Source organism: Capricornis sumatraensis, chromosome 22, assembly GCF_032405125.1.
Source record: "Capricornis sumatraensis isolate serow.1 chromosome 22, serow.2, whole genome shotgun sequence".
Classification (NCBI taxonomy): Eukaryota; Metazoa; Chordata; class Mammalia; order Artiodactyla; family Bovidae; genus Capricornis; species Capricornis sumatraensis.
In genome coordinates this window covers 8,690,674-8,702,989 of record NC_091090.1, presented here as the reverse complement: position 1 = coordinate 8,702,989, position 12,316 = coordinate 8,690,674, and the positions used below count along the sequence as shown (strand labels likewise).

The window sequence follows — 12,316 nt, the reverse complement described above, 5'->3', positions numbered from 1 at the left end:
TACATAAACTGAATACTTCCTTAATGACTCCACTCCTTTTTTTCTATATGGATTACTGTAACTTTATGCAGAATGGGTTTAAGCTAGAGAGAACTACATATTTCAGGTTTTGTTTCGACTCCAGAGGACCCAATGTTCCTGAAGCCTATAAACAACAGTTGACGTATAGAATAACAATTTACTCTGATAATAGCAATGATAATACAGCAAACATTAATTGGATGCTTAATGGGTCCCAGTTACTCAAGGATTCAAACCTTAATAGCTTTTCTGTCTATTAAAAGAGATTATCCCCAGGGTGATTCCCTAAAGGAGTATTCTTTTCACTGTTATTTTGTAAGATTGAAAAATGTTTTATTTAAAACTAACGATTTAGCTGTTTAAACAGCAGCTGTGGACAAAGGAAAAGGGCTTTTCTCAGAGTGACAGCCCCCCACAGCCTGTCTGCTCACGGGCCTCACACCAGTCACACGGGCGAGACTACCTTCACAGGCTGCTTCTCCTCTTCACTGCACGTGCTCATGATTTTATGTCCAGATTTAACAAGCTCATCAATAATGTCCTTGTGTCGCAAAATCTCCATGGTGAATGTCTGTATTTACCAAAATAAAAAATTTTTTTTTTTAAAGAGAGCATATGATTAAAACAAAAGCAATAAGGCAAAGCGGTTAAAATGACTAAGTTACACTCCATCATGCAAGTGCCTCCCCTCGGAGCACGCTGACCAACCATGCAGATGTGACTGGAGATGTGTGTCTTCACCTTTTGAACCTGCAGCTGAGCGGAGGTCTGGTCTTGCTCAAGCCTGATGTCACCCAGAGACGTCAATTTCTTCTCTGTTTCATTAATCCAGGCTAACTCGGCATCGGCCGCTTGGTCAAACTAAACAAAAGATAAATAATCAGGTCAGCAAGTTCCTGTAACTGGTGCCAGAGAAATATCTACCTACATGTCTTTCAAATATCCCTATCACATAAATGCAAAATCTGGGCCTGTCTCTTCACGGCAACCGGAAATGATCCATGAGAATGACTTATGTTATAAAGAGAAAGGAGAACTTTCCACAGAGAAATTAAACACAACCTCTTAAAATGTGCTGAATCCATAACATGGTAATGATTTGAGGACAGCTCACACTGCTGCCTTCTCCCTGGTGGTGATATAAGGATTTTCTTTACAATACTATACAAATTAAGCAGCTATAAGAGCGGTTAGACACCATCTTTACATCACTTCATCCTTCATTGTATCACTTTAATATGATACGCAGGTAACATTCTGCTATCAAAGTCTGCAATTCCTAGCAAAAAGAATGATATAGTCCCATTTATTTACTGCTTGTGGAAAGTATATACATTTCCATGTAATACTTTCCATGCATGAGAGTATACCCCAAATATCTCATGCATCATATTTTGCCTCTCATTTAATATCAGCAGAGTACATTTTCCAAAGCCTTCTTAAATATTTTAAGAGATTTTTCTTTTCCTGATCACAAGAATAATTTATGGTCTAAATCTGCAAAGTACAGAAAAAATACATAGAAGAAAATCAAAAGCTGAAGTCAATACTATCGTTATTTCAGTGAATTTGCTTTCAGCAGTTAAAAATTAGAAAGTGCTGGGATAATACCGTATAAGCAATCTCATTCTTTTTCATTTATGGTGAACCTTTCCCATGTCAAAAGTGTGATTTTTAAAATACCATCATTGTATCCCAGCATCCTTGGATATTTTCACTTAGGTTCTCTGCATTTGTCTGATGTTACACAAACAATGCTGTAATGGATATCTTTGTAATGTAAATAAATTTCCGTTGGCACCTCTAAGTAGTCCCTTAGAGTTGATTCCTAGAAGGTGACTTCTAAGTCAAAGAGTGTGAACACTTTCTAAATCTTGTACCAGATACACCCCATGCCTTCCAGTTATCATGAACAAATACAGCAGGCAAGCGATACCAGTCAGCACAGTGCAGACTACAAATGGTAATTAACAACACCTCGGCAGAAAGAGTGAAAGGGACGGATGTTGCGATTTTCAAGTCCAGTACTGCCAGAACCTCCAATTTTTCAAGTGTCAGTGGCTCAGCCGTGTCCGACTCTTTATAAGCCCGTGGATTGCAGCCAGGTTCCCCTGTCCATGGAATTCTCCAGGCCAGAGTACTGGAGTGGATTGCCATTTCCTTCCCCAGGGGATCTTCCCAGGGATCGAACCCAGGTCTCCTGCATTGCAGGCAGATTCTTTACCATCTGAGCCACCAGGGAAGCCCCTAATTTTTCAAGAGCACCTGGAAACCCAGTTTGGGGTCGGGGGATAATAAGTGGAGGGGGGTATGGGTGGAGGTAAGAAACTAAACTGGAAGATAACCCATGCTCTTAAGACACAAGGCAACACTCTGCAGATTCACAGGAGGGTGGAGAAGACATACTTTTCACCCAACCTCAATCTCAGAGCCCGGGCATCATACAGAGCACACGCGAGGAGGATCCGGGAGAGAGGGAAGCAGAACTGCTTTGAGTCTCGGACCCCAGGAACACCACAGAGGCCAGTGCCCTGGGTTTTCTTTTGCTCCCATACCCTGGACGGGATACTGGAGAAACTGCCCCTCAGAAGCACCCAGAGGCCAGACAAGGCCCCCAGGAAAGCCTCTCTCTAGTCAAAGGTGCAGGAAAGGGGAAGCCTTGCAAGACAGAAAGCGTCTAGGCAATAAGCGTTCTGCTCCAACCAAACACCAGAGAACAAAGCCCTGGGCTCCCTACCCTCCTGCCAACAAGGGCTGAACAGGGAGCCCAGAGGTCCACCCCCTGGGCTGGGCCCGGCACCCCTGCCAGGATGACGTCAGCCCAGCAGGGGCAGGTCCTTTCAATTCCCCGAGCGAGCACAGGCCTCTGCCCCTGGGTCAGTGGGAAGCACTGGGCAGTCCCGTGGGGAGCCTGGACTTGCAGACCCGGAGGCTTGGGTGGGCTCTCCTCCTCTCCTCGGGGAGTAGTGTCAGGGGAGGCCTGTCACAGTCAGGATCTGCACAGCACTCAGTGGGGAGGTGGCCCCTTGCCCACAGTGCCGGGGAGCTCCCAGCCCCACCAAGCAATGAGAGGCACCCCCAGCTTAGGGGGCACCTAAGCTTAGCAAGTTCCCTGGGATCCATGGACTTCTCCTTCCTCCGGGCGGCATCCCCGCCATCTCAGCCAGAGAGGTGCTGAGAATCACCCCCCAAAGGAGAAGGACGATCTGAGGTCCAAGACACAGGGCACCAAGAACCGCGAGGAACCAAGACGGAACGGATGATCATGAGCAGAGGCTGGTCCCCAGATGACCTCAGAAGTATCTGACAGAGCTTAGAGCAGCTGTGATAAAGACACACGGGGAGCAGTCTCATAGGCAGTGGAAGCGAGGGAAAAATCAGAAGGCCTCGGCAACAAAAGGTAAAATCCGTAAAAGACACAGAATACACCTAGAAGAACCAAATGGAGATTTTTAGAACTTAAAAATATAACAACTACAATAACAGCTCAGAGGATGAGATCAAGGAACAGGACAGAGGAAAGAGTCACTGAAACGGAAGACAGGATGGCAGCAATTACCCAGCCCAAATGACAGAGAATAGAGAGAAGGAAACTAACAGAGCCCAGGGCCTGAGGAAGGAACTGTAAGAAAAGACCTAAAATTCAGGCCACTGTGGAGAGGAGAGGGGGGAAACCTCGTGGCCGAAAGGTACTCAAACATTCTTAAAGCGGTAAAGTTATAGAAGTGGAGGCCAGACTTTGGCTAGGATTGAGGAGGAGGCAGAGATAGGAGGGGCAAATGCAGCTGTTAACGGGGCGGCGTGAGGGTCTCTGCGATGGACGTGCCCTGCGTCCTGATGGAAACGTTCTGTGTCAGCTTCCTGCTTGCGACACCGGAGCATAATTTTGCAAGATGGTCTCCCATTGGGAAAACTGAAGAAACATTATGAGGGGGACTCTACATTAATTACATCTTACAACTGCACGTGAAGCTACAATGATCTTAAAACAAGTTAATTAACAAAACAAAAAACCTCTCTGTGGGTAACCTCTCATCAAGTCCTATGTGCATTTTCTCTTTTCAATCTATGCTGCCAAGTTGTCCTGGATGTACTGATTCCTGTTCCCACAACCAGAGTCTGGCCTTCCACTCATCAACCTGGGGCATGTAATTACCTGCCAGTATAGCCTGGTGCAAGTAAGATAGTACCGAATGAGTCACTGTGATGGCTCCAATCTCACAAAGAAAAAGTCACCATTAGATAGATAAAAAAAAGCCTTAATAATATTATTACTGAATTGTTCTTTATCAAGATTTTTTTCTACCACTTGTTTTCACCTTTGCCAGGTCATGAATGAGTAAATAAGTACTGAAGCTATTTGAAAGTTAATTTCTCTTAGTCAACAAGTTTAGATAGAAAAAAAAAAAAAAGATAATCATTAAAATATGGGACCAAACCAGAAAATGCACTTGCTCATTGGAAGAAAAGCTATGACAAACCTAGACAGCATATTAAAAATCTGAGACATTACTTTCCTGACAAACGTCCATAGAGTCAAAGCTATGGTTTTTCCAGTGGTCATGTACAGATGTGACAGCTGGACCATAAAGAAGGCTGCACGCTGAAGAACTGATGCTTTATAATTGTGGTGCTGGAGAAGACTCTTCAGAGTCATGGGTCTACAAGGAGATCAAACCAGTCAATCCTAAAGGAAATCGGTCCTGAATATTCATTGGAAGGACTGATGCTGAAGCTCCACTACTTTGGCCATTTGATGTGAAGAGCAGACTCATTGGCAAAGACCCTGATGCTGGGAAAGACTGAAGGCAGGAGGAGAAGGGGAGGATAAAGGATGAGATGGTTGGAAGGCATCACCGACTCAATGGACATGAGTTTGAGCAAGCTCCAGAAGGTGGAAGGACAGAGAAGCCTGGCGTGCTACAGTCCACACGGTCGCAGAGTCAGACATGATTTAGTGACCCAACAACAGCAGTATTTTTTGACATTTACCTTTAAATATTGACAGCCAAAGGATATGAAAGGGAAGATATGGTTTGATAGACCTTTACTTAACAATTTCTAGAAATGCTACCTGAACAAAATCTGAATCTAAACCAACATCTAACCAAAAAGGATGCAAAGTCAGGCTACTCTGAGGCTCCTCTGGCATATGGGCGGCAGTCACCCGTCATGTGGGAGGCTGAGACACACGGCCCTCGGGGTCCTGCCAAGTGCCACACGCCCGACAGGATCACGGACAGGCCAAGTTGTTCCAGACAGAAATACACAGAACTTGAGTGCTCAGAGTAGGTGAGCTCCCCCACAAGGGCAATTACAGTAAGTCTTCCCCACAGCAACCTTCAAGGTGCGAACTTTCAAAGGTGCAAACGCGCATCTGGTTCCAACAAGGAAGCAGAACCTGCTCCATCAGCATGAGGCATGAGAGAAACTGCAGCTTGCCCTCCGTCTCCCATGGGGACGATCCTTCAGCTCCACCATCTCCCACCTCCTCTCCCTCCTCTAGGGAGTAACTCTTGTTGCCTCTTCACTTGAGGCCAGCCCCTGTATGCCAGCTACTGTACTGTGCTACTATACTTTGCTGGAGAAGGAAACGGCAACCCAGTCCAGCATTCTTGCCTGGAGAATCCCATGCGCAGAGGAGCCTGGCAGGCTACAGTCCATGGGGTCGCAAGAGTAGGACACGACTTACTGACTAAACCACCACCACGACCACACTTTTCAAAGCACTATACTGTAAGATCAAAAACGTTTTCTTATTTTTTGTGTGTTTGTTTTTTAGGTATTGTTTGTGTGAAAAGTATTGTAAACCTATTACACTACAGTACTACACTGCCAATTGGGTATGCAGGCTAACTTTGCTGGATTTATGAACAAATTGGGACTGAAGAAAGAGCTCTTGGAATGTAACTCATTTGTATGTGGGTTGTCCGTATGCAGGGGACTTAGACTTCTAAAATGACTCTGCACATTTATAAACTCAAGCAGAAGCCTTTCTCCTTTCTAAGTTTCCCATAACATCATGCATTGTTTTTTGAAGCCGCCTTGTGATCTGCACGCAGTGGTATTGGTTAAGTGTTCTGCTCACTAATTCATCACTTTTGCTGCTATGGGGACAAGCCAGAACAATGTGGACTCCAGAAGGAATCTTGATAAGGCATCTGAAAAATTCTATCTGAATTCATCTGGTTCAGTAATTGTTGCGACATGACTTAGTTTCAACTGGAACTACTCATTAGCAATTGTGGATCAATGTGAAGAGGAAAAAAAAGTTTCATCAACTAACTCAGCAGCTTCAGATGTGGAAAAAGAAATCATCACGAGACAAGTGGAAGAGTCCGGATCATTGGCTTTGAAACTGCATGTGATGAAACTTCTGGGCACAGCTCTACTGTGTGGTGCACTTGGCACGTAACTGAGAAGAAACAGTTCAGGCCTTTCCACCTGAGTGCCAATGCTGCAAAACAAACAAAATTTAGTTTTTTCTTCTACTAGTCCTTGAAAAAATAGAGTGATGCCCCAACCCTTTTGCTTGCGTTCAGGCTATTTTTAGTATTTATATGACAGTCCTAATAAAGAAAGTCGGACTGTTAGTGTTAATATTAGTTTAACACTAAGTCTCCCTTTCCTAAGGAAAAAAAAAAAAAAAGCAACCAATGAAAAACAGTATGATGATACCCAAGTTGCCAAAATGGAAAGCTGAAACTCAAACACTGTTTCTTTAACCAAGGCAAATATTTGCTCTGCTAAAAGAAAACAAGACTTCAAGCAGAAATTTCCTTTCTGTCTTTTGAATTTTTTTTTATTAAGTTAGAAAATATTTATTATCCAACAACAAAAGGGATAGCCGCAGGGTCTGCATGAGGCAATTTACAGTCAAGCAAGGCATTTTATTTAGATCTGGGACTCTTTCAAATAGCTACTTAATGTGAGAATTCCTTAACAGACCATAAATGTGGCTTATTTTACTTGCTGAGTAACATAAACAGAAAGCTCCCTACACCAAATTTTAATAAATTTGCTTACTGCCCATGTAAATAGCAAAAAAAAAAAAAAAAAGACTTCAAATGAATTGTAGAGAATGTTAGCGTCCTTAACTGCATTCTGGGAAAAGGTCTAATAAGCATCATCTGTGGAGTCCAACCATCAACCCCAACTACACTAATTCCTTGTTGAACTAGTATTTTAGAAACTTCCTACAAGTTGGTAAAAGACATTTTAATTGGTTAATCTCTAAATGTTCCTGAAAAACACTCTGTAAAACAGTAACGACCAACATTCTACTGAACACACTGTTCTAAGTGCTTGAACATTCAAGACTCCCTCCTTTTATCCTGACAGCCACTAAATCCAGTGGGTACCACCACTAATCTCATTTGCAGCTGAGAAAGCCAAGGCAGAGAGAGACTGACTGACTCACCAGAGGTTACCCGGCTTGTAAATGCGGGTCTGAGATTCGCACCATTGTGGTCTGACCCGAGCCCACATCGCAGTCGCCCTGGTACGCCCCTGTGCCTGTGGACGGTCTCGGCTTAAGAACTCACATTATTCATGGGATTTCACCAAAACTGGCTCAAATACCACAACAGTCATTAAGCGGTGAGATTTTACTTACTATTTAAGTGTCTCTCCCATCTCTGACAAATTGTTTTTGGATTTCGCCAGAAAGTCTCACTTGAGCGGAAGCAGAGGTTTAAGAGACTTAAGTGGTAAGCAGGTCTTAACCTTCAGGACACCTTACTCCGAGAGGGTCTTAGCGCGTTCTTTCCATTAGCATTTCCTTCCATTCTCCTTCCCATTATTCATAACCCAGCCCATATTTTCCTACCCCAACACCTGGAAGGTCTAAACAAATCTCACTTCCGTGGGGGAGGCTAGTTCTAGTTCTTTAAAAGAAATTAACAGGTGTTATTTTTCTCCCAGGCAGATCCCTAATGACCCAGTGAGCTGTTTATTTTAATTGTACCCATACGCCTTTATACTGGGGGGCTTATGATGGCCCAATAGAACAAGCCAGGCAATCAGAACTGCCAGAGAGTGCCTGGGATACCCAGACCCTGTGAGATACACACCTTAGCACCTTCTGATAACTGTACATTTATAAGCGGCTAGTGAAGTGAACACAAACATTCCGGGGTTTAAATAATCACAGTGACCTGAACTCAGGCAGTAAAGTCTACATCTTCGAAGCAAAATGCATTTCCCCATTTCCAAGTGGCTCATTTAATTCAAAGAGCAGAATGAGAAAGAAAGCAACAAAGATACATTGCGTTGTGTGGGTTTAACATGCTGAAATACCTACAGTTTCTAACTGTAGGCCTTGGTGAGAAGGAGGTAGCTGTTTTGCTTTTATATAAAGATTATTCTTACTACTTAACAAGCTGACTTATTCTACTCAGATTTTTCCTAAAACTTATGAATGGGCCCGACTAAAAAATCCTCTTCAGAATATTGATGCTTGCAAATTTGCTGAGTCAGATTCAGGGGCTTATTAACCGGTCACAACAAACGGACACCATGCTCACTGCATTCATCCATAATTGAGGCTGTTCTATTACTTCCAAAATAATAATAAACGTCACTCAAATTTATGTAAGGCTCTTGGCACTATGTTCTCAAAACTCAATGAAAGATCTTTTCAAAACTGCTACGTAATATAACAGCATTAACATGAAAAACCTAACCATATAACATCAGGAGTATTTTGAGTGTACTGGGTGGATTCGAAGTACATGCTAATGAGAAGGTATCTGGACACTCTCTTCCCACTTCTCTTTAGACCTCAGCCCTTTGCCACGTCTCCCTGGCGTCTTCCACGCAGATGAATATAACCTGAGATGGTGACCTGACCATTCACAACTTCCCTAAAGCTGCGGCATTCCAAAGTGTAGCTTATAACGGTATCAAGGAGGCAGGTCTGCATGTAAACCATTTTAATGTCAAAAGACTAAAACATCTTAATGAGAAATCTGCTTGGAAAACAGCCCCTTCAGTTATTTTCAGTCTAGCTGAACTTAGGTTATTTGGGGACACAGCATTAAATTTATAAATGTAAAATTTACCAAGTCATTTTCAAGGCCCATACCCTCACGCGGTCACTCATGGGTAGGATATGTTGGGGGAGGGACCCAGGAGGGAGTAGCTGTTAATGAAACAAGCTGCATGTGACTAAAGGTGTACAGAGAAAGATGGATGCGGCCAGATCATGTCCATGGTTCAGACACAGAAGAAACAGTGGGAGGTGCCTGTTTATACAGCATAAAATAGCATGTACAAAACTTGCGGCTCCTGTCCAAGTGGGATTCTTTTCTTTTTGCACCATTCCTTTTGTATTTCATGGATGTATTATGACTGGATAAACAGAAAACAAGCATTTTAGTATCAAACTGTATTCTGATCCTAATTCCAAACATTTACAATTGGGCAAGGTTATAAAATAATTTCAATGACATATTAGGGCTTTTCTAAACTTGGAAATAATGAGTTCAGAAGCTATTCTTTTGAATGCAAAAGTAAATCTGTCAGACCAGAAAGGCAGGCATGGATGTGTTCTTAAACTTGCCCGGAGTGAGAGCTTTCTTGATCCTTTCAGCATGGATGCCCACGGCTCACGGCCCTTTCTGGAAATATCCTCCTATTTCTACTTTGTAGCAATAACAGTGCCTTCCTTCAGATTATGGAGGGAGGTTAGGAAAAAATGGATCACCGTTTAGGACTTTTCCTCTCTACCTGATCTGTAAAGAGGCACCAGAGTGGAGCAGGATGAGATCTGGACTAAGTCCTGATTACAACTCCACTACACACCAGAGGCAGGTCACCTCACCACACACCAGCTCTAAACAGTGCATCTCAGCCTTACTGGAAAAGTATTTCTCTTCTAATTTCTCTCTTTTTAATTGGCTTCAGTGAATTTTTAAGTCTGAGCACCAGAGAATTGATACTTTCGAATTATGGTGTTGGAGAAGACTCTTGAGAGCCCCTTGGACTGCAAGGATATCAAACCAGTCAACCCTTAAGAAAATCAACCCTGAATATTCACTGGAAGGACTGATGCTGAAGCTGAAGCTCCAATACTTTGGCCACATGATGTGAAGAGCTGACTCACTGGAAAAAGACCATGATAGCTGGGAAAGATTGAAAACAAAAGGAGAAGGGGCAGAAGAGGATGACATGGTTGCATGGCATCACTGACTCAACAGACACGAATCTGAGAAAACGCACAGATAGTGAAGGACAGGGGAGCATGGCATGCTGCGGTCCATGGGGTCAAAGAGAGTTGGACACGACTTAGCAACTGAACAAGAACAAAAAAGTACATTTTATTGGTTTTCTTGACGTCCCTGGTGGCTCAGACGGTAAAGCGTCTGTCTACAATGTGGGAGACCCGGGTTCCATCCCTGGGTCAGGAAGATCCTCTGGAGAAGGAAATGGCAATCTATTGCCTGGAAAATCCCATGGACAGAGGAGCCTGGTAGGCTACAGTCCATGGGGCGCAAAGAGTTGGACATGACTGAGCGACTTCACTTCACTTATTGGTTTTCTTTAATACTGGAGGTATTTCACTGGACAGATTTGCAGGCATTTCAAAGGAATGCACATATACATACAGAATAAATACACACGAACAACCAGGAGATATTAACAGACCAATGGCACTGATATTAGCTACAATCTAGTGGCAGTGAGGTACTTTATCCAACACCTTCCCTCTCTCTCACAAGCAAGGCTTGAAGGATTCAGACCACAGTGTTTGCACGATCTTGCTTCTGTGAGTTTTTCTCGCACCCTTTCACAAAGTCTTGAAACTTTCAATAAGGAATGACTTTATCTGGTAAAAAACCCATTAATTGTTATTTTCCTACAGGATATATGTTTTGGATCTAGAAAACACAGATCAACTTGTGGAAAGTATTTGCAAAAACCTTGAACAGAACTGGACTCCAGTTTAATGACCATGGCACTCAGCAGAGCTTATAAGCCAGCAAGGCGCTCAGCCTGTCACCTGTGCTTTAGAGCAGCTCTTTGCCCCTTTCCTGTTTCCCATTTATATTTCCCTCTATCCTTAAAAGAACCGAATGAGATCACTAAGCAATTCAAACCGACTCCTGGCTTAGGCCCTCCTGAACGCACATCATGCCTTGCCTAACCTGCTGGTTCCTTTCCTGGATTAGAAGGAGTAAGAATGATGAAGCAAGCAGTTAAAAATGACTAGCCCTCTATCCCACTAGCCCCCTAAGCAATCCTGCCAGAGATCACAGCAAGATAATGTCTCAAGAGAGAGCCAGCCACCTGCACTCAATGCAGACAGAGGCAGAAGCACCCTCCTGCCTCCGGGATTCAGAGATTCGCACCCCAATTTTTTCCTTTAGAAATCATCCTGGCTGAGCAGAATCTTTGGAATTGGTCTCTGGACACGAGTCTCCCTTTCCCCCAGACAGCCCACTCTTATAGTTAAAGCACGTTTCCTCTCTCCTGACATTTGCCTCTCGAATTACTGGGGTTATGAGAGGCAAGCAGCCAAACCTTAGTTTGGTTACACCCTCATTACCATCGTCCTTCACTGAACAAGCCAACCACGATCCGCTTCTCAAGAGAGCCCTATTCCCCAGAGGAGAGAATATTTGTCTTGCTATTTAGAGAAGTCTTCAGTGCCAACTCGGAAAGGTCAGAAGAAATTTTGGTGAAAAAAATAATCCGACTCTTTTCAAATAGTTGAATAACCTCACAAGTAAACATGCTTATTTCCCTATGATAATGAGGCATACAAATTCCTCCCAAGTTTGAAAACAGAGCCATGCAAATGCATTCCTCAAGCACGAAGGTCTCCCTTGCAAAAAATATCTCAGGCAGGCCTTTTGCTAATACCGTATTCGGGCGGCCCTGTTGATTCCAGAGCACAGCACTCAAATGAGGGGTGAGGGGCCACGCTTTAGAACTAGACAAACTGCACTTGTACAGCAACCTGAGAGAATGGATTCTGGATGCTTCAGCACAGTCTGCTTGGTTAGTGTGTCTTGCTTTTGGCCTGGATGAGTAAGGCTGAGTCACCCACCTTCCTGAGCCCCACTCTGCAGTACACTTCAAAACCGCACTAACCCCACCAGAGAAAGCCTGCAACAAAAGGCTGATGACTTAATGTAAATATCCAGAGATCTCAATACAAGTTAATCCAAACATGTCTCACAAGCTTCTGGATCCAAGACCCCCCTGGTTGCCCAGAGTCTTCTGACCCAGCTGTGGCTAAGGGGTGGGGCCTATGAAACTCTCTGGAACCCAGAGGCTCTGTGTGAGTTGC

General features: G+C 43.7%; 1 protein-coding gene across 9 annotated transcripts in view; it reads right to left on the bottom strand.

The window, feature by feature from the left end:
* Window positions 1–12,316, bottom strand: part of DST (dystonin) — a 522,626-nt gene that overhangs the window by 58,527 nt on the left and 451,783 nt on the right. For all 9 annotated transcript variants that reach the window (XM_068960483.1, XM_068960482.1, XM_068960484.1 and 6 more), the window contains 2 exons: window positions 763–882; window positions 485–592 (listed from right to left, as the gene is read on the bottom strand). In XM_068960483.1, coding sequence (XP_068816584.1) covers window positions 485–592; window positions 763–882 — 228 coding nt within the window. The remainder of the gene's footprint in view (window positions 1–484; window positions 593–762; window positions 883–12,316) is intronic.